Below are 21378 nucleotides of genomic sequence, written 5' to 3'. Positions count from 1 at the left end.
ATTTCGGCGGAACATAGCAGCAGATAATAGAAATATAAATATGTTTCTGTTTTAACATCATTTGAGGCGAGAAATGAGTCATTATGAATTCAAACATGTGGTTTGTGTATGAAGATATGACGTATTTATAGTTTGGCAGCAACGGTCATTGTATTTGTATTTCTATATAATATGTACATATATATATACACACACACTACTCTACAATGCTGTAACATATCTATTTCCACATTGTACTGTATAATTTTAAAACAAATTTAAATAGAAGTTAAATATTTAAGTGTGAAAATAATAACTATATATATGCACACCCGTCGCGATGGGCGCATAGGGAGCCAGGCCCGCCCCCAAGAGTGCTTGTGCCCCCCACTTGAGGCACAGATCTCTTAAAAAAAATGACTTTAATTTGTATTTCATATGTATTTCATTTATGACTAAATAAATGACTTGTTAAACACTAATGTTGCATTCTTTGTCATTAAAACATTAAAACTATGGGCCTGGTTGCAGTGGCGTCATTAGGCCTATTTTAGGGGGGCTAAAGCCCCCCTAAAATATTCTTAAGCCCCCCTAAATAATTTTATGTTCATTTATAAAAAAAAAGATTTTTTTTTTTTTTTTTTACAAAAAAGTGCTGACAAATTCAATATAATGTGGCGAGAATTTGAGTTTAGATAAATAATCATATAACCAGTTATTATTAACTTAAATGTGATCATAAATCTTAGTTTCCCTTATGGAAGCGGTAGAGAGTCAGAGTCAGTGCGTCGTTATCGAGTCCATTCCACTTGTTCATATAGAGCACGCCCAAATCACTGAAATCCAGTCCACGTTTTCCCTGCAACCTAGCTTGCACTCGGTACCTGGGTACCTGCAGTGTGTGTACCGGGAGCGGAGCACACAGAACCGACTAGAGCAGCATTAGGAGAAGAACGTGAACAAGAATGGACATACGACATTTTTTCAAGAGAGTAAGTATCACTGCTGATAGTTACAATAAGTTAGCTGCAGCCCCCCAGCTAACAGCAGAAAGTCCCACGTAATTGCCAAATGCTCCCTGTTTGACAAATAAAAACCTGGCTTACACACTCTGTAGCCGAGAGCCCCCTGTACAGGAGGCAGCGTGAGATGCGTGCTGTATATCTCTGTGCACGTCTTACCTTTATTGTTTGCGGTTAAAAGTTACATTTCAGCTCCAAAAGAACTCTGCTACTTACAGTAGCTAGCTAGTTAGTCCGAAATGCAATGTGAAGGTCCTGGTTGTTTATAGAGTTAGGTGTGCACTCTTCATATTATCTTTGGGGTGACTTCCTTCTGGAGCATCAGCTCAAGCATGCACACCGTGAAACAGCTCATTCACGTATGATTATGTGGATAATAACAATAATAATGATAATACGGTAGTAATAATAATAATCACTCCACCACCCCTATTGACCTGTAGGAGTCAGGGCAGAGGAGCAGAGAGAGTGAGAGGGGAGAAACCTCTACTGGAAAGGTGAGTCTAAAGGATTTCACAGGATAGAGTCATTTGTGATGCAGACAGTCCTGGAATTTTATGGAACTCAATATGAATATGAAATATGAAACATTTCAGTCCAAGTGCACCATACAAGACTTATTTAACTTGAGCTTTTATTTAGGAGAGTAATGATTGGAAAGTGGAGATAGCCAAGAGAGTGATGTATAAGCCAAATTAGCCTGGCCCAAATATTTTCAAGACTACCTTAATATAACTGTAATTTATGTAATTAAGTTATATTTTTTCAGGCCTTAAAATTACAACCATTTTAGTCACATATGTGCCCAAAATATATTCTGTGTGACTTCAAAATATTTGGGAGTAAACAATTATTGTGTTGTGAGTGAAAGTCATGGCATTACCCTCTTTGTTGATCAGTTATGAATTCAAATCATTGTGTTAAATGTATCTTTTTTTTGCATACAGTTTTGGCTAATACATGTGGGCTCTTAATGAATAAGAAGCATTGGTTAAATACGGCACTGTAACTATGTGGATTTTTTTCTTTTTGTTGTTGTTGTTAATGCTGTAAACATACAGTACTTCCTGTGTTTGTTGTTGTACTGTGTTAAAAATGTAATGGTGGCCTAAAACATTTGCACAGTAAAGTATCTCTGTTAAATCTGTCCAAAACGTGCCATTTCTCAATTTTTGTTAGCTGTTTGTGAAATTAAACGTTCGCTCACATTCTGTGCATCTCCTGGGGGCTAAGCCCCCCCTGTCCTTAAAACCTAGTGACGCCCCTGCCTGGTTGGCACAGTCAATAAAACTGAGAGCTTCCCCCGTGCGTATATAAAGACGCAAATGCCGCTGTTCACCACACAGGTGCTGAAAAGTGACAACACATCACTCACTGTCTACCAGGGCCAAACACATGCAGATGACCAGTGGCAGTGTTTTGTAATATCCTCGACCTGGCTGCAATAAATGCCTCAGTTCTTTATAATAAAAAATAAATATGCGTTGATGACACAGAGAAACTTCATCGTGCGCCTCGCAAATGAACTGCGTTCTGTCCACATGAGCGCAAAAGCCCGACACGTCGTGGTGCGCGAGCCCCGACAGGAGCGTCAAGAGAGAAGTCAAATGATTTGATATACATATGTTAATGCGTTAATTAATTTATTAATTTAACCGTTTTCAGTGTAAAGAAATAAATAATTTCTATTGAGTTATAAATTAAAAAATAAAAGGCCTTTTATCTGGAATTTCAAGAACGGATTCAATTTCTGTTCATCAATGAACACATTTTCTCACTTGTTAGTATTCACATTTTGCTTCCTCATCACCTGTATTAATACTTGTAAATTATGGTCATAACATTTATACCATGGATATAATTTTAAATTGAGGTTTGTAAGTCCCACAGCATTGTAAGTGGGCATGTGCGTGTTGTTATTCAGCACCGTTTTCTGTATGTGTTGCGGGACCCGTGTCCGTCTCATCATATGTAAACTTTATGATTTACAAATGACGCGCTGGTTGTAGGCTATACCTGCTCATATTGCTGTTGGTTATGTTTAACGTGATGATTACATGCTGCGCGAATAGAGCATAGGATAATAAAAAATATACGTACTGTAGGTTAATAATTAAAACTGAGGTCTGGCGACGGGTCTGTATATATATGCATTTATTAAAAGTATTTCATATGTTCATTTATCAACACTGTAGGTGGCGGTAATGAGGCTTAAGCACTTGGCGCCACCTGCAATTCAAACAGTAGAATAAGGAAGTAGCTGCTGTTCCAATTGAAGAATCATACTTGTGTACTCCCCTACTTGGCAACTATGTACTCCAGGCGTACTTCTCAAGTATATACTTCCCAAGTACGCAAGTACATACTTGCGTACTTGAGTATTGAGAAACGGCCACTGGGAGCTGAGGTGAATGAGATGACTGAGAAGGAAGATCATGACAGGATGCTTCTATTGGCTGTTTTACCACAACTCGTCCACATATAGGACTGTGGAATGATCACTACTCCAGCACTTAAAATCACTCCTGTGTCTCCATGCACTCGCTTCTCTGACGTCAGAGGGTTTACTCTGGTCGTCACGGCAACGGAAAGTCAACACGGATGTTACTATTTGCATTAGATAAGGTTCTGTTCTATTCAGAGCCTTTATGTATGTGAGGAGTAACTAATCCTGTGTGTTTACTGACTGTTTTATGTTTCAATACAAAATAGTGAGTTTGGGTGAAAGAGGGAGATTTCTCTTTTTAACGTGTGTCTGCACGGACACACGTTAAAAACTCAGCACCTTAAGACACAGGAACTGACACTGAACTGTTTACACATGACAAACACAGCTGGAGACGATCTGAGGGTCAGACGTGTCCTTCACAGAGAGGAGGCGGAGCTTCTCCTGTTGAATAGCAGGACTCTGGTCTAAAAACAGCTAATGTGACCATATCATAGAGCAGTGGTTCCCAACCTTTTTTCCTTGAAGCCCCCCTTGATTGTGTCCAGGACCCCTGTCCACGGCACGCACACAAAAAAGAAAAGTAAAAAGTTCATATGCAGAAATAAACAGCAGTTGTAGGTTTTTGTTCCTCTTCCAACAGTAGATATAGATAAAGACTGTCCTGTGCTTCCATTAAATCAAAACTAAGGCATTGACTTGTTTTCTTTTTTTGAGTCTTTGGTACTTTATCACACAACAGGAACACGATCAGGTGTTGGTGATAAATACCTTAATAAGTTGAAAGGTGGACCAAAAAAATTCTAGTTTTTATTTGGATGATACTGACTTGTAATTATCCAGTACACTGAAAAAAACAACTCATAAGATTTACTTAAAAAATATATTGTAAGTATTTGCACGCAATTGATTTAAGTAAACTTTAATGCTAGAATATCAAGTAACACTTACTTGCCGGTATCAAGTAAATTTTACTTACCATAAAACATTACAGTTGTAAAAATATTAAGTAACATTTACTTAATTACATCCAAGTTTTAAGATATATTTATTTAAACAAATTAAGTAAAGTCTACTTCTTTTTCATAGGCAGGAACATCATTTTCCTCAATATTCTAAGTAAATTTTATATATCTGTAGTATTTGCTTTTATGAAGTAATTAAGTAGATTTTAATTATTTTCTTGTGCTTTAGATTTTAATTTACTTGGTTCCATTAAGTTACATTACTCACTAAAATTAGGTAATCATTGCCAGTTTTCTTTTGATGAATGTTACCAAATAAATTTAACTAATACTCTATGCATTTAATATATATTTATCACATATCACACAACTAAATTACAATGCAATTAAACTGTTTAATTTTCACTTTAAACAGTTCAACAAACAAGAGCCGTCAAAGTAAATCCACAACTATTGTGGATTGAATTGCCCAATCTTTTATGGGGTAGCCATGAATTGAACATTGGCATGACTGACATAAAAATAACAAACAGACATCCAATATACACTATTGGGACTGACATTAGGAACACTGTCAATATAATGCTCTATAATGGTAGACCAGCACCATCCACCACAACTTCAGTAATAAACATAAAGTCGAATTATCACCTTTCTGACAATGTAAATAACAAACTGAGAATGTAGAAACTTAATAAAAGAAGACTTTTGTACTGGAAATAAATATTGCATTAGATTGTGCAGGTGTCCTAATACTTTTGTACATACAGTACAAATCTTTTACACAAAAATTATACACCACATCCAACATAGATCTGGTAACATAGTCACTTCTCCAATATGCAATTATCTTACAAACCTACACTTTGATGCAGTGCAATTTCAACATTAAAACCAGTCCTCTAGACTAGTGCACTTTTAAGAATGCAATTAAAACATTCATGAAATAAAATCAACAGATTCAATTAACAATGAACAGCTCAAGGTGTCTAAACATTCTAGATGAAGAATAAAATCTTTACTGCAAAAAGTAAAACATTTATGACAGGCAACTTCCCACTGGTAAACGAGGATGAACTGTAACTCAGTGCTAATTCTTGGCATATCTTCACAAGGGTCCATATGCATGATGCTACGTCTTCAACAAGGGTCCATGCATGATGCCACATTTTTCTCCTCGAGGATGACAAAGTCATGACATGCATTTAGGAAAGCAACTTCAACTTCAGGGTGTTTACTTTTGGGGACAGTTTAAAGCCATCCAGCTCCAGCAAGAGTTTTTGGAAAACTTCAAAAGTGTAGCGCAAAGTGGGAGGGTATGCTAAATTAAGGGCATAAATCAGTCCCATGAGCAGTGAGCAAGCTTTCGCAGTACTGTTGCACCCTGGCAAAATCTCATGGCCTTCAACAAGGATGGAGACATCGACTGGATCCTCATCAGCACCATGGACGACGAGTATTTTGAGGATGTGGTTACTGACATCACTCCGGCTGTCCTCCTGCATATGATGTACAACAAAAAAGAAGAATGTTATTGAGAAACAAATAATAGACCTGCATGAATCATTCAAAGTGACTTCATTATCAGGGAAGAATATCTCTGTTCCTTTGTCTGCTGTCCTCATAAATCTAATATTAAATTAACCCGTGTCATTAAACATTATTATTAAATGATTAAATCATGCTATACCAAGCAGTCTTCAAAAAGTTCCTCTTCCTTCTCGCCAAGGTACAGTATAAGGCTGCGGATAACGGTTTCACGCCTCATCTCAATGCTCTGTTTCTGTGAACAGATTAAGAACATGAACATAACAATTATACATACACAATTAACAAGTGAAAACATATGTGCATATCTTTGCTCTTGTGTTATAAGTGCAGGGACCCAGAGCGTGCAAGGGCATTGAATCTACCAAGTGTGAGGCTTGGGCTGTATATGTGTATGTCTGTGAGTGAGGCCCATCTCCCTGTAAAACATATGAATAAGCAAAACAAGCACACCTGACTCAGTCTGTCCAGGAGCGGCCTCATCTTGATCCCCACGGCACCTCCCTTGGCTTTCATCAGCGTAATAAGTTTTGGTGTGTATTCGTCAAGTTTGTGCATGAAGGTTTGCTCCAGGGGAATGGTAGTTACTCTTCTGAATTCCTCCTTGATCTGAATGGAAAAAAGATTCACAAGTAATCAATATTTTATATAAATTTACATGTTAGGAAAGAAATCAATTAGTTCATTAAAAAAATAATTAATTAATTATTGTTACAGCTCAATAAAGCAAGTGAAATTTTTAAGGCTTTATATATTCACCTACCTCAGCTTCACAAAACAAAGCAGGCCATCTGTCTTTGAAGTCAGCAGCAGCAGGACTATCACTCACAACCTCGAGTCTTCGATAGGAAAATGTGTTGGCCATTTTTTCTGAAATTAATTTACCGTTGTTCTTCTTCTTAACCTCGTTAAGGAGCTCCTGTCTGTCCCTCTCCAGACTGTCATTGGTTTCTCCACTTGGATGTGGGGGAAGGAAGTTCACCTCGGCTCTCTTCGGTTTCTTGCATTTTTTTGCAGGATGTCTCTCGCCAGGGGCCTTCCTTTTCAGGGAGTTGATGTGAAGCTCAGGACAAGGGACATTGCGTCTTTTCAGTTTACTTCGGTAATTGGCCATCTTCATTTTGAGACGATTCTGCCACCCATATGTGCCTGAATATGAGGTTCCAGGCTCCCTCAAGCATGGATGCTTGCTTAGTAGAGCTTCTACAACTTCCAGTTGTTGAAGATTACTGGGATAGGCCTGGTAGAGGTAGATTGCTTCTGCAAGTTTCTCTAGTATGTCAGAGTAGATACTTGGATCCTGAAGGAGTGAGCCATCACGTTCATAAGCTTGATTTCCAGCTTCAAGAATCATTTCGACACCATATGAAAAGATGGGTATCACAAAATTGGTTGGCCAAGGCTCTGATCGATACTCCGCTGAAGGTTGTAAAATTATGGTGTCAGATGAGCTAGCTGACGAACTCTCATCTTGAGGAGACTGATCCAGCGACACTGGAGTGGAGGAAGCTGAAGGCTCACTGATAGAAGTCAATGTTAAAATAACAGATGGTTCTGTTTGAACTAGTTTGATTGTGTCCTTGTCATTAACCACATCGGTTGATGTTAGTGTGAAGAATTGATTATCGAAATCTTTGTCCATGTGCATTACAGTATAACTCCCTTCAAGTTGAAAATGATTCTGCGCAGCTGCCAAAAGTTCGTCTACAGTGCTAGGGATTCCATCTGGTAGGGTTAACTTGTAAACTTGTGTCTCTTTAATAACAACACGTAGTTGAGTTGGGGCAGACATGATCACAGTCTTGGGCAAGCAGAACTACAAGAGAGAAAAAAAGAAGACATGGTGTGATAAAACAACAAATAATAAACAAAATACTAAAAAACAAATAATATATTTTCACACCGTAATTAATACATGCCCTACACAAATCAGACAAAGTATAAAATAAATCTGTTTTACAAATGAAGACATTGTTTATGATTTTTGATTTAATTAAACATTGTCCGAAAGGTGATAATTCTATTTTATGTTAATTATTGAGGCTGTAAAGAAAGAGTGGTGCTGGTGTGCACTCAATAATAAACTTAAAGTAGAACTATCACTTTTGGGCAACGTCAACAAAAACAGAAAATAATATTCATTTTTGTCTGGTGGGTTTTTTTTTTCCACAAAAATTCCAGTATCTTGTTAAAAATCTTAAAATGGCATCTGCTTCTGCACAGTGAAGCTCTAACAGTCAACTGAAGGAAAAAGTAGAAAAACATGTAGGAAGGACTTGGGTTACTTTACCTAGTTTGACAAGCAGATGTGGTGTTTCATAGAAACCATGCGATCGCCTTCCACTGCATAGGTAGCCAATGGGTATGTGTCAGTGAGTTGTGACTGCTTAATTACTTTGACAACTCTTGTGGACTCCAACTTGAAACATCTAAAATGCTCAGAGTACCATGCACTTTGCAGTTTCACTACAAACACTAAGGTGTCATGAACAATGATGATTTGTAGTATTTCAGCAAAATCAGGCAACCCAGCAGTGGAGCCATATACCAACATCATGCCAACACTGTAACTGGTGCCCTGAAATTCTGCCTGGTTGGTCAAATTAACACCTGTCTCCTCAGGAAATTTCTGTGATAGAAATTCCTGTACATTCTCATTAACAACTTCTAATGGAACTCTTGACATCTTTGACACAGACACGGCAGGCTTTTTTACAACTGAAGCATGGAGATGGCATGCGATCATGGACTGGTGTTTGTTTGCCATAGACTTTAAAATGTTACGAAAGCAACTAGTCTGTCTTACAATCTTCTTAAAGAAGCGGTGCTTTCCTTCAAACCTCATTGTCCATAAGGACACTAGTGGGCCAAATGATTTAATGAGCTGGGGATAGTGCTCTACAAAATGGTGTTTTGGGATCAGGTTCACTTGTGGAAGAACTCTGGTAAATCTATGTCTGTGCTCAGAAATCAGGCTATCAAGGAAACCAATGCTTTCATCTGTGTGAGAAGGTGACATAACCAGCTCAACAAGATCTTTGAGTGTCATCAACAACTGCCATGCTTGTTCTTCTTCCTGTACTTTGGAGCCAACCATAAGTGGAAGTAGCCTCAATAAGCACCAATTTTCAGTTGCATTACCACCAATGGTTTTACGGGAGGCAAAGGTTGGTGGTATAGTTTGGGGACAATTTGTCCTGTCTTTCCACTTGTATGGAAACTGTTTGATTATTCTATTGAGCTCTTCAAGAGAGAAATATTTTTTCTTTATCAAAATATCTAAACACAATGCCAGTTCTAAAGGTACAATACCCTCAAGTAAATCATGAAGTACATCAGGTGGGTAACCTGTTGTCACAAGAAAATGATTTAATCTTTCAGTAATTGTACACTGTCTTTTAACTCCACGACTATGAGTGTTACTAGCTTTTGCTGCTTCAATGTCCAACTTGTGATGCTCTTTTGTTCTACCTGGGAATGCTCCTGTCCTGACCTCAAATTCATGAAACAGGGATCTCTCTCCTACACAAAATCTGCAAATGTGTGACCCACTGAAACTTTCAATAAACCCCCCAACTGAGTGGGCACCAAGGTTATCGGCAATCACAGAAAATACAGTGCCCTTTATTATTTTTCCTAAACAGGGGACAAAAAGACCATCTTCTTCAAGTCTTTTCAAATCACTTAACAATGGATCTAGCACTCTGGGATAACCAAATTTCTTAATGTCGTCTGCCTTGCACAAAATAGATAAGTAAATAGATGATAATGTGGACCTCAATACAGATGGAATATCAGCAAACACCCAGTAAAGACCTGTTACCTTGTGCTTCTTACGAGAGGTTCCTAATGGATTGCATATTTCAAAGTCATCACAGTAAAGTAGAAGTGAAAGCCTTAACTCTTCTCCACAAAGAAATGTGTTTTCCTTGAAGTGGGTACCATCATGAAAACTAGTGTACTGACATGAAGAACCACAATGTCTTACACTTTTCAAAACCTTCTCCTGGATGTCACTATTTTTCAGAACTTGTGACAAGGATTGCAAAATAGGTATATACTGAAAGGTCTTTCCTTCTTTTGCATCTAGTATATACTCAACAGGTTCAACAATAGAGAAATGTTCTTTTAAATAACGATTTCTCTTGTATGCCGTGCCAAGAGGGCCTTCTCCACTAAAGGCTACACTAAGAGGATTTAACTGGCAAAGGCTTTTTACTAAATCTGTGATCACCACTTCTTCAACAGTGCAGTTATGGTTTTGTAATGTGCTATGGACGATATTTTTAATAACAGGTGCAGATGCTGAACAAGTAATAAATTGAAGCTCCTCTACAATCTCATCTATACATCTTCTAGGCACATTAAATACACAGTCTAATTTAAGCAATAAGGAACCAAGCTCATCGACAATAACCTGGACTAAATCTTCACCCTCTTGGACAAATGTTTCATCAGAAGTAACTTCACTTTCAATCAAACTAATATCCTCTGTTACCTCACTTTCCTGACTTGAATGTGTCTGGAATACAGTATTTTTAAAATCTTCAATGCAGTGAGGATTGTGCTTCCTACTTTTATGTGAAGCAAAAGTTGAATATATATTCGTGCTGTAGTCACAATCTTTGAAAACACAATTAACAGTTTCGTGCTTTTTCAGATGAGTCCCGAGGTGTTCAAAATATTGCTTCTCTGTGTTAAAACTACATGAATTACATACAAGACACGAAAATGAAACTATCTGCCCTGACTGTTGAGTCTGTGTATGATTTCTAGACAAATGTGCATGAAGTGCCCCCCAACTTTTAAATAAACAAGGACAATCTGAGTACAAGCAGGGTAGTGACCGGCCTTGACCAGTGTGTGGATGCTTCAACCTATAATGTTTTATGAGCTCTAAACGTTTTGATGACCTAAAATTGCATCTTTTGCATGACCATCTCATATCACAAGAGGCCTATGCTTTCTCCCTGATGAATTTCTCCACCTCCCTAGACCTAAACTCTAATTGTCGACAGGCAATTAAATTGTGGTATTACAACAATGATCTAAAATATGGAGCCACAATTTTAATATTACGTTATGATGGATGAATAATGGAAAATAACAAAACAATATTATATCATGCATACATTATTTTCTACTTGCCTGAATGATGATAACAATCTTCAGTTCTGATTTGCTTCCTGTTGATGGATAGAAAAATATTTTAATAAGACTTAATAAGAAATAAACTGTATCACGATCAAACGTAAATGAACATTTTCTTTTGTCTATGCTAAATAAAGCAATTAATACATGACATTTCAAAAGATGTATTTGCTAGTAGAACTTAAGCTACATTGAACTACAAAAACATGAATGCTGAGATGATGTGGGCTTCAGACCTCACAGCACAGCCATGCTGTTTGTAAGCTGTGCTAACTAGCTTCTTGTCAAAAAAAAGTAAAGAAAGAAAACTGCTAGCAATGTCAAACATTCATCAGTAGGCTATCTGCCCCTCATTCTCAATGCACAACGTTAATTCACTAACATAGCGTTACTTCAGTGTCGCCACCAAACGTTTTACAGAAAAAAACATGTTCTACTGTGCTGACGTCAGTTGATTAACGTTATACCGTTATGTTGGAGCTTTTTAATACCATAGCTTTAGTTATTTATTATTTATTTAGTTATTTTAGCGGAAAAAAATGCAGCCTTCCCACTTACAGGCCAGCATGGACCAATGTGGCGTAATGCCAACTTTAAATTAACTTATGAACAGTAACATATCTTGCGTCAAACTATCAAAATACATGCGACTTATATATATTGTCAAACATTTAACAGAACGGTAATAACTTACCTGCGAAATGACTGCCGTACGCGCTACACCTTGCTGTGATCCTGTAACGTCCGGAGCAGCAGAGCCAGTCCTGTTGTACTGTGCGCATGCGTCGTGCATGCGTTTCAAAATGCTACATTTTCAGAGTAAAGTTTATGTAGTATTTCTAGGTTTATGTATTTACTACTATTAAACATTTAAATAGTATGAGAAAACCAAAGTAAAACTTACTCTTCTACCATAATTCATGTATTACGTTAATAAAATGTTTAATTTTTACTTAAGAAACTCTAGTTCTCACTGAATCTTAAAAATACAAGGTAAACATTATGACAGTTACTCTAATAGAGTTTACTGCACCAAAAAGTCACTTTTTTCAGTGTAGTGTCTGATTGAGATGCACAAATATAATGATATTAACCCACAAACTCAGAGCAACGTTTGAGGTCACATGAGGAGTTAGATGTTATCACCAGTATAGTGATCAGTATATTAGTGGAAGATATGTTCACTTACCATAAACTTTGAGTTTAAATGCAGAGGAACTGTCATCATTGGGAAAGTTAATAAAATAATCCCCCGTGTTGTTTCTTTGTAATCCTGTGAGTGTAAACAGTCCAGTGTTGTTGTTCCACAGAATTCTGTCACTGTAAATGTTTTTTAAAAGTATATCCAGATTTCCATCTTTCACCATTGCAATATTTTTTCCCTGAAATAAAAGAAATCCTAACTTGCTGACAGAGACAGGTAGAGTGATGTTTCCTCCTTCAGTGGCTGTCAGCTTCCTCGTCACTTTGTCAGCAGCAGATGAGCTCATGACTGTAACACACAGAGACAACAACTCTGATTATTAACAAGCTGTCAGATACACACAGTTGAGACACAACAGCATCAATACATTTGATTTTAGAACAATATCTCTCTCCAACACAGTGACAGTGTAAAGAAAGGCAAAGGGCTCACGGTGGATCAGTGGTAGATCAAGTTGTCTTTAAAATGGAAGCTTGATATAATGTTATTTATTGTGCATGGGTATGAAAGATGTGAGACATAGATGCAGTGTATGAAGTGTGAACAGGTGAACGGCAAAACGAGTGTAGTCTGTGAATAGTTTTTCTCAATGTGGCTCCGTCGTAGTTTTCAGTACAGAGAACAAACAGGATTAAAAACATCTGTCAGGTCACAACTTACCTATGAAGAAGAAAACAACTGTCATCTGCGTCTTCATCGCACTGGAAACACCAACGTTTTTCACTCAGCGACAGACACACGGAGAAGTGTGTGTGTGTGTGTGTGTGAGTGAGAGAGGGACAGGCAGAGTGGGAGGATTCCAGTTGTTTTCCCTGTTAACTCTTAAAGTTCCTGCAGACATTTCCTGTCATTCTGTTTGTTATTATTAAGTCATGTTGAATAAATATCGCTCACATTTTCCAGAGGAGAGGATTTTCATTTGTGTTAAAAGTTAAAACTGTCGTCTCAGTTTGTTAAAGTTGGTAAAGTTGGAAAGATATTGACAGATTCAGACTTTCCTGTTCAATAACTTGTAAACAAAACGTTCTATAAACACAAGCGTGGTCTCTGTTAAAGGTGCATTTTGTTTGTTTGTATGACTTTATCTCTGATAAACACACATCTTTGGTTTGGAGCTTATAATTAGTCAATGTAAGTGAAGAGTTCTTACACATTAAACTGAGTCTTCAGTCAGAGGTGGTCCCACACACACACACACACACACACACACACACACACTCATGCAGAAAGGCCCTCAGTCTTCTTGCAGCAAGGCAACACTGTGACCTAAGAGGAAGTTCTGTTGATGTAAACAAATAAATAATTATAAACTACTCGAAAGAACGAGGTGTTTTTTTGAAGTGTGACTTTGAACAACACGAGACAAAGAGACACAATCTTTAGTTATTATCTCTATGTTGGACTTATCTAGTGATGCTGATAAAACACTGGGGACACAGAGTGTCGTTTGGATGAATAAATACATTTAAATCTGTACTTTCTGACTGTGTTTGTGTCACTGACAGGAAACCACTCGTGTCCCATTTTAATGCAACTACGGCTCATTAAAGCAGAAGCTTCACTCTGGCTGTCCAGCCTTTGAAGCCATCTGGTTGACCACATCGTGACGTTTATGAGTCAAACGAACAAAGGCAATGGCTCTGGCTGACTCTTGTTACCATGGAAACCAACCACAGGATGGTTTCTAACACGTTCTCACACATCAACAGCACACTGTCTGTAGGTGACAACGTTTCAGTGGCCACAGTTTCCACTGTGTGAACGTACACGTGTCTTCTTATAGAGTTTGTGTGGTCAGGCTGTAACAGAACAGATGCATGTGTCAGTCATGGTTTAACCCACACTCACGCTCTCACTGACACACACACACGCACACGCACACACACGCGCACACACACACACACGCACACACACACGCACGCACGCACGCACACACACACACACACACACACACACAGACACACACACACACACACACGCACAGATGACAAAAGAGTGGATTAAAATAGCCAAATGCAAAATTTGAAGGCAGTTGTAGTTGGTTGGTGTTTGACCAGAGAGAGGCAGTAGATACGAGTTTGATCACAATATGTATAATTTTCTGTAGTTATATAATATATAATATTCTGTAGTAACTGACTCTGTAACATCCCCATGAGCTAAAAACACTGATTTTCTCAATGGACTTTGGTGCGAGAGAGTTATGTTTATGTTCTGTTATCTTTTTAAGTTTAAAGTCAGAAAAAAACTGTTAAATGTTGAAATAAAATAGCGAACACATGAAGTCAACTTAGGGCCCGTCCACACCGAGACGGTATTTTTTTGAAAACGTGCAAAACGTCTTCTTCTCTGTGTATATGTATGTGTGTGTGTATGTGTATATATAACTATATATATATACACATACACACACACATACATATATATATATATATATAAGTGACTTTATCTGTGCTTGATGTTAATGTAGAGTCAGTGTAGATCATTTGTCTAATAGTAAATGTGTAAATTGTCAAACGTGTCAAGTCACTTTATCCTTTGTTTTTATGTTATATTTATTATATATATATTTTTATTCTATTTTATGAATATTTCTTTCTGTGAGTTGAGAAGTCGCTGAGCACAAAGAATTGAATGACTGATAATAATAATAATAATGTTGTAATGTTACTACAACAATGAAGGATGGATTTGTTCATTTATTCATATATTACAGAGAAAAGCAGCAGCAGCATGAAGGTGTCGTACAGTCAAACGTCAACAACACGTAAACATTCATTTCTTCCAAAAATAAATAAGACACTTGACATAAAGCAGAGAAATCACAACCATAATAACAGCATGTGTTTAACAATGACAATGATTTACAAGAAAATCTACAGATATTTGGACATTTACTCCTTTGAACTACTTTATCTTTTTATTTCTTAACAGCCTCAACATGTCACTTCCCTTCCCAGCATGTTATCATTTAAAGTCAAACGTTGTTGAGCCTCAGAATCTTTATTCTTCTTTATCTTTACACACATTAGTTGTGTGTAAATAAAGCAGAGGCATTCATGGTCAGCGCTTTGTTCTCCATGGACTCGATCTGCCAACATTTCAGTGAGCGATCACAATAATCATCAACAAGACAGAGCGACCTCAGTCTTCAGCAGCAGCTTTACGTTGCTTTTTATTCACAAAGAGCATCATGTCCACCGACTGTGGCTCAATTCACAGCAATGTTGTCAGAAAGTACGCTGGTTTTATTCATCAAGTCCAGTGACCTCATGTGGAGGAGGCTTCACATGTGACTCCACTATCTCTGCAGAGTCTGACTGGACTGATGTAGTGTGGTGTACACTGTGGACGTATCAGTGCAGTCAGCGGCTGCTGATGGATCATAGAGGCGGTGGCCTAGGGCGCCATCTACTGGAGGGGCGTCAGACAACTACAATGGAAGAAAAAGAATAACACACACACAGTATTTATGAATGATATGAATACAACTGTGTGTTACGTCCCATAAACAATGAACATACTTCATGATATAATAATAGTTCAGACAGAAAAAAGAAAAAGAGCGAATGTTCAGACGTGTCAAATTTAAATGATCTGTAATGTAACAGTGTTTATTTATTTTATTCACATTCACTAGGATATAATAGCAGTGTTTGACGTAACGTGTTATTGTAATCAGATTACATTGGTACATATCACAGTAATGTAACGCGTCACTGTTCACATTACAGTTACGAATCAAAAAATGATGACGTTACTCGCGCTTCTTTACGGGAGGACCGAAAACACGAATCAAACGTAGACTTGACTCGAGGAGACAAAGAAGACGAGGAAGGACGCGAGTATTCAGTGTTTGTTCTCCTTCATGATGAATTCTCATCATCATCTAATATTGTCATGAGGACTATAGACTTATTTTTGTTACCAACGCCAAGCTGACAGACCTCCGAAGACCACTAGCTCCTTTAGCTTGCATTAGCTCGTACGGTAACCACACATTAAGTACGGGACTGGAAGAAGAAGTGCACTTTTATTTACAGCAGGGTGATGCACAGCCTCTCTTGTTATTATGCGACTCGCTTCAATTCACCAGAGCGTCTTAGACATGATTTTAGGTTGATTTAAAGGGGACCTGAAAAATGTCCCCTGTTCAGTGTGGAGTCCCTTATTTGTGAGTGTGTAACGACACCAAAGTACACACACACACACACACACACACAGGCTGTAACATTGTATTTACAGATGTTGATGAACAAAAGTCAGACGTGAGTTTGTAGCCTTGTTCTTGTTCTTGTTTGTTCTGACACAGTTTTCTGTGACATGTTTTATTGAATTAAAGAGCATCAAAGAGATCGTGAGCACGTCCTCTTTTTACAAGAAAGATTCATGCTGATTTAGGCATATTGTTTAATTTTACTGTGTTAATTGGCATTTAAGGTATGGTACATCTCAGGTTATGTCATGGAGTAATCCAAAGGTAATGTAACTAGTAGTGTAACACATTACTTTAAGCAGTGAGTAACAAAGTAAAGTAAGGCATTACTGTTGTCAGTGTGTTGGACTCACGGAGGAAGCGTTTGGTTTTATTTAGAGTGAACCTGCAGCGACTCGTCTTTATATCACACAGGATATAGATGCAGATTTACTGCTGTTGGCAAACAAATGCAATCATTCTCTCACTCTGCCTGGTCGGAGACGTCCTATTCATGTGTCTTAACTTCTTAAGTCTTTAGAATTAGACAGAATTAGACAGACATGTTCACTGAGGAATGAGTGACACAACCTGCAGAGCTTCAATATGACAAGGAAACATGGTGAATGTCACACACTTCATAAAAGTACGTGTGTGTGTGTTTGTACTCACCTGATTTTGTCGTACACTATATTGAACTTTTGTCAGTAAATCTGCAAAGATACAAAGTTCAACACATGAGTTTTACAGTGGAAATGTTTCTGGACCCAAATAAAGATGCACAACAGGCTAAGTAGCTGCAGTGAAGCTGTGTGTGTGTGTGTGTGTGTGTGTGCGTGTGTGCGTGTGCGTGTGTGTGTGTGTGTGGGTGTGTGTGTGCGCTTTGGTTAATATTTTCTCACAGTTGAATGTAATTCATATTTTTTTTAACTGAAAATGAATTTAATCGACTAATGACGCTTGTTTTTGGCAGCTGAAACACATAAAGTAGTCACTTTCACCCAATATTGATTAAGAACCACAAGTGCTAATCCCTGTTGGGTTAGTGCTAATCCCTGTTGGATTAAAACCACCTCCAGGAAGCTGCTGCATAAAACCACGATAAGGGATTTAGCCGTGATATGTGAGTTGTCCAGTTTGAGCTGTGATTTTACGTCACTGACACTCAGTCCTCACATTCACACACAGTCTCGTGACTCTTCTGTCATTAAGTTACTGTAAAGTTCTCGTCCTGGCTCTGTATGAAAACTACAGTCAAGTGTCCTCAGACACAGAGACATTGATGACATCACCGAGGCTGTAACTGCTACTGTTGTGACCCACGTTCAAATCTGACCTGATGTTTTGCTTCATGTCTTTTCCTCACATTCACTTTCACGCTCATCAAATAAAAAGATTTCACTAAAATTCAAAGCTGTGTTACGCAGCTTTGAACATAGAAAGCACCTGAAACAAAGAGTTGGAGACCTTTGTGTGAAGAGACAAAAAGACGTGCCTTGTGTTTGCTTGGTTGTCGTCTTGTAATTGAAACAAATCTTCATGATGATGAAAACAGCAGGGACAGAAATCACAATAAACACAATGGTGAGTGGAATTATATCTGCAGAAACAAACAAACAAACAAACACAGTGACTTAATGACAGCCTTTTACAGTTATGATCATAGATGTGTTGAAATAATCAAAGTTTGTCCTCACAGTGTCTGTTGTTGTTGACATCTGTGGTGTCTGTGCTGCACAGAGTCTCAACAGTGAGCGCGTGACTCTTCCTCTCAGCAGGATTCTCAGCCACACAGTTATACTGAGAGCTGAAGTCCTGCAGCTGCACAGTGAGTGGCAGAGGGAGAGCAGAGCTGCTGCTGTTCACTATCTGCTCGTCTCTGTTCCACGACAGCGTCGTCTCTTCAGCTGCGTCCACAGAACACAGCAGAGTGCAGCTGTCAGCGCTCACACTCTCTCTGGTCACTGCTGGCACTGGGACGCTCGCTGGAATTTAATGACAGATTTAAAATATGGAACATTTTGGGATGAATTATAGACACAATATACTCGTATATACAGTCTGTGTGTGTCTGTGCAACAGGACTGACAATCTGATCTCAATCCAATACCTGGATTTGGAAAACTGCTGATACCAGAGCTCTTTTTTCTTGAAAGTGTAACTAAACCCCTGAAACCACTGTTGTCAGGTGTAAACCAGTGTAAATGGATATCTGTATATAATGTTATTTACTGATCCAGGTGTAAATCTTCACAGTTTAATGGAAAGGCTTGAAATCAGTGTATCTGCTGCCCTCTCTAGTCAAACACCAGCTACTGCATCACATGTTGCCATTGTCTTTCTTAGTCCACTCTTGTGTCACAGCTGCAACTCGGGTTAAGATTTGTTAAGTTTAGTTAATCTTGAACATCAGTGTTGTGGTTGTTGCTGGAATACATTACACTGAACTAGTCTCTTGTTTTTCACATCACTTTAAAATCACTCCTGTGTCCGTGCACTCACTTCTCTGATGTCAGAGGGTTTACTCTGATCGCCGCGGCAACGGACATTTGATCAGCTGGGAGGGAATGTCGTAAAAGAAAAGGCTTTTCTGGACATTTGTGTTCTCACTCACACACACACAGATCCTCCGGTCTGAAAACAGCTGATGTGACCATGTCACAGAGTAATGAGTGGACGTTTGAGGTCACATGAGGAGTTGGATGTTATCACCAGTATAGTGATCAGTATATTAGTGGAAGATATGTTCACTTACCATAAACTTTGAGTTTAAATGCAGAGGAACGGTCACCATTGGGAAAGGTAATTAAATAATCCCCTGTGTTGTTTCTTTGTAATCCTGTGAGTGTAAACAGTCCAGTGTTGTTGTTCCACAGAATTCTGTCACTGTAAATGTTTTTCGAAAGTATATCCAGATTTCCATCTTTCACCATAGCAATCATTCTTCCTCTAAATAAAAGAACTCCAAACTCGCTGACAGGGACAGGTAGAGTGATGTTTCCTCCTTCAGTGGCTGTCAGCTTCCTCGTCACTTTGTCAGCAGCAGATGAGCTCATGACTGTAACACACAGAGACAACAACTCTGATTATTAACAAGCTGTCAGATACACACAGGTGAGACACAACAGCATCAATACATTTGATTTTAGAACAATATCTCTCTCCAACACAGTGACAGTGTAAAGAAAGGCAAAGGGCTCACGGTGGATCAGTGGTAGATCAAGTTGTCTTTCAAATGGAAGCTTGATATAATGTTATTTATTGTGCATGGGTATGAAAGATGTGAGACATAGATGCAGTGTATGAAGTGTGAACAGGTGAACGGCAAAACCAGTGTAAATCAACTCTGAGACTAGAAAAGTCTTTCATTTATAAATACAGACCATTTACTATAAACTTCTATCATTTAGTACAAACAGAAACTCTAATGCAGGTTTCATGGAAACATGATGTTCATACACACTAGAGCTATGGCTGCTCAATATATGGATATTATATCTATATGGTGACATGATGAGACAACGTCTGCTCTTAGATTTTATTATATTTATTTATGCTTTTAAATATTTATTCTATTGAATTATTTGTTATAGCAGAATTTGACATATTTACAGTCCATGTGATTGTTTGTAACACACATAAATATAATTTATCTGACGTTAAAAAGCCAAAGAAATAAAGCAGGTATTATGTGAAATGAAAGGTAATGACTGTATTTTAAGATCATGTAATACAGCTCATGAACAGTAGATCATATTTTATTTTACAGTGTATTATCACTCTCCTCTCTTGTTATTATGAAGCACAAACATCTCAAAGAAAACGTTTCATGAGTCCAGAGATTTATATCCACATATATCTCACAAATTAAAAATAGATATGCAAATAATAAGGTTGCTGAAAAAAATCGCTGACTGCATTCTCTTCTACATTAATGTTTAGTTTAATCGATTAGTTTATGTGATTGTCATTTATTACGTTTACTTGTCTTTGCTGCTGTAACGCTGTAAACTTCTATCTGAACAAAAACGTCACGTTCAAAGTCACTTATCTCGCATTGGCTGTTTTTAACTTCAGTGCATTAACAGCTGTTTTCAGTATGGAGAACAAACATGATTTAAAAACATCTGCTGTAAAAACCTAAACAACGGTCAGGTCACAACTTACCCATGAAGAAGAAAACAACTGTCATCTGCGTCTCCATCGCACTGTAAACACCAAGTTCAGGCTGTTTTTCACTCATCGACAGACACACAGAGAAGTGTGTGTGTGTGTGTGTGTGAGAGAGAGAGTCAGACAGACAGAGAGAGAGAGAGAGACAGAGAAGTGTGTGAGTGTGTGAGAGAGAGAGACAGACAGACAGACAGAGAGAGAGAGAGAGAGAGATGATCATGGTAGAACACTCAAAGCTGACACAAGTACAAACAGCAATGCCTTCAGTTTCTCCAGCTAAATCACATCATTCATTATTTGATGTCAAAGGCAAAAAGTATCATTGTTACAACACAAGCTGGGCTAAACTGTAACATTAAGATTGAAGAACTAAAAACTGAGGGGGTTTGGGGTGGTCGAACACCCGATCTGGACAGATACAAGGTTACTGAACAGCAATGTTGGACAAACGTTGATGATTAGAGAGTGTTTTTGTGAAAAGATCTGCAAGAATGAAAAAAGCCTAAAGAGCCATCAATTGAAGATGAAATGTGAGGAGCGATTGCAACCACCACAATGCACAGGTCCAGTACCTGGACAGAGGAGGAGCAGGGACCGAAATCACCCCATAGAGCCCAGAGCCTCTGAGTGGTGCTGGTAGTCCCTCTAAACAGGCAGTCTGAAAAGAGAAGGATCAAGTGGAAGCTCGGAAACCC

The 21378-nt window shown here is 38.2% G+C and overlaps 2 protein-coding genes across 3 annotated transcripts in view; both read right to left on the bottom strand.

The window, feature by feature from the left end:
• LOC131467097 (uncharacterized) overlaps window positions 1-13066 on the bottom strand; it is a 37027-nt gene extending 23961 nt beyond the window's left edge. For both annotated transcript variants that reach the window (XM_058640823.1, XM_058640822.1), the window contains exons 1-2: window positions 12976-13066; window positions 12301-12603 (exon numbers count right to left, since the gene is read on the bottom strand). In XM_058640823.1, the coding sequence (XP_058496806.1) occupies window positions 12301-12603; window positions 12976-13012 (340 nt within the window). In that variant the 5' untranslated portion in view covers window positions 13013-13066. The remainder of the gene's footprint in view (window positions 1-12300; window positions 12604-12975) is intronic.
• A 1928-nt stretch (window positions 13067-14994) lies between these two features.
• On the bottom strand, window positions 14995-20786 carry LOC131467098 (uncharacterized). The gene is made up of 6 exons (XM_058640824.1): window positions 20678-20786; window positions 19266-19568; window positions 18208-18495; window positions 18006-18110; window positions 17183-17223; window positions 14995-15748 (listed from the first exon to the last, which is right to left on the bottom strand). The coding sequence occupies exons 1-6, from the start codon at window positions 20751-20753 to the stop codon at window positions 15617-15619; spliced, it is 945 nt and encodes a 314-aa protein (XP_058496807.1). The 5' UTR covers window positions 20754-20786; the 3' UTR covers window positions 14995-15616.
• Between the last annotated feature and the right edge of the window lie 592 nt (window positions 20787-21378).

Source organism: Solea solea, chromosome 10 (genome assembly GCF_958295425.1).
Source record: "Solea solea chromosome 10, fSolSol10.1, whole genome shotgun sequence".
Taxonomy (NCBI): domain Eukaryota; kingdom Metazoa; phylum Chordata; class Actinopteri; order Pleuronectiformes; family Soleidae; genus Solea; species Solea solea.
Note: the sequence above shows the minus strand (reverse complement) of the source record. Positions and strands in the feature narration are given on the sequence as shown.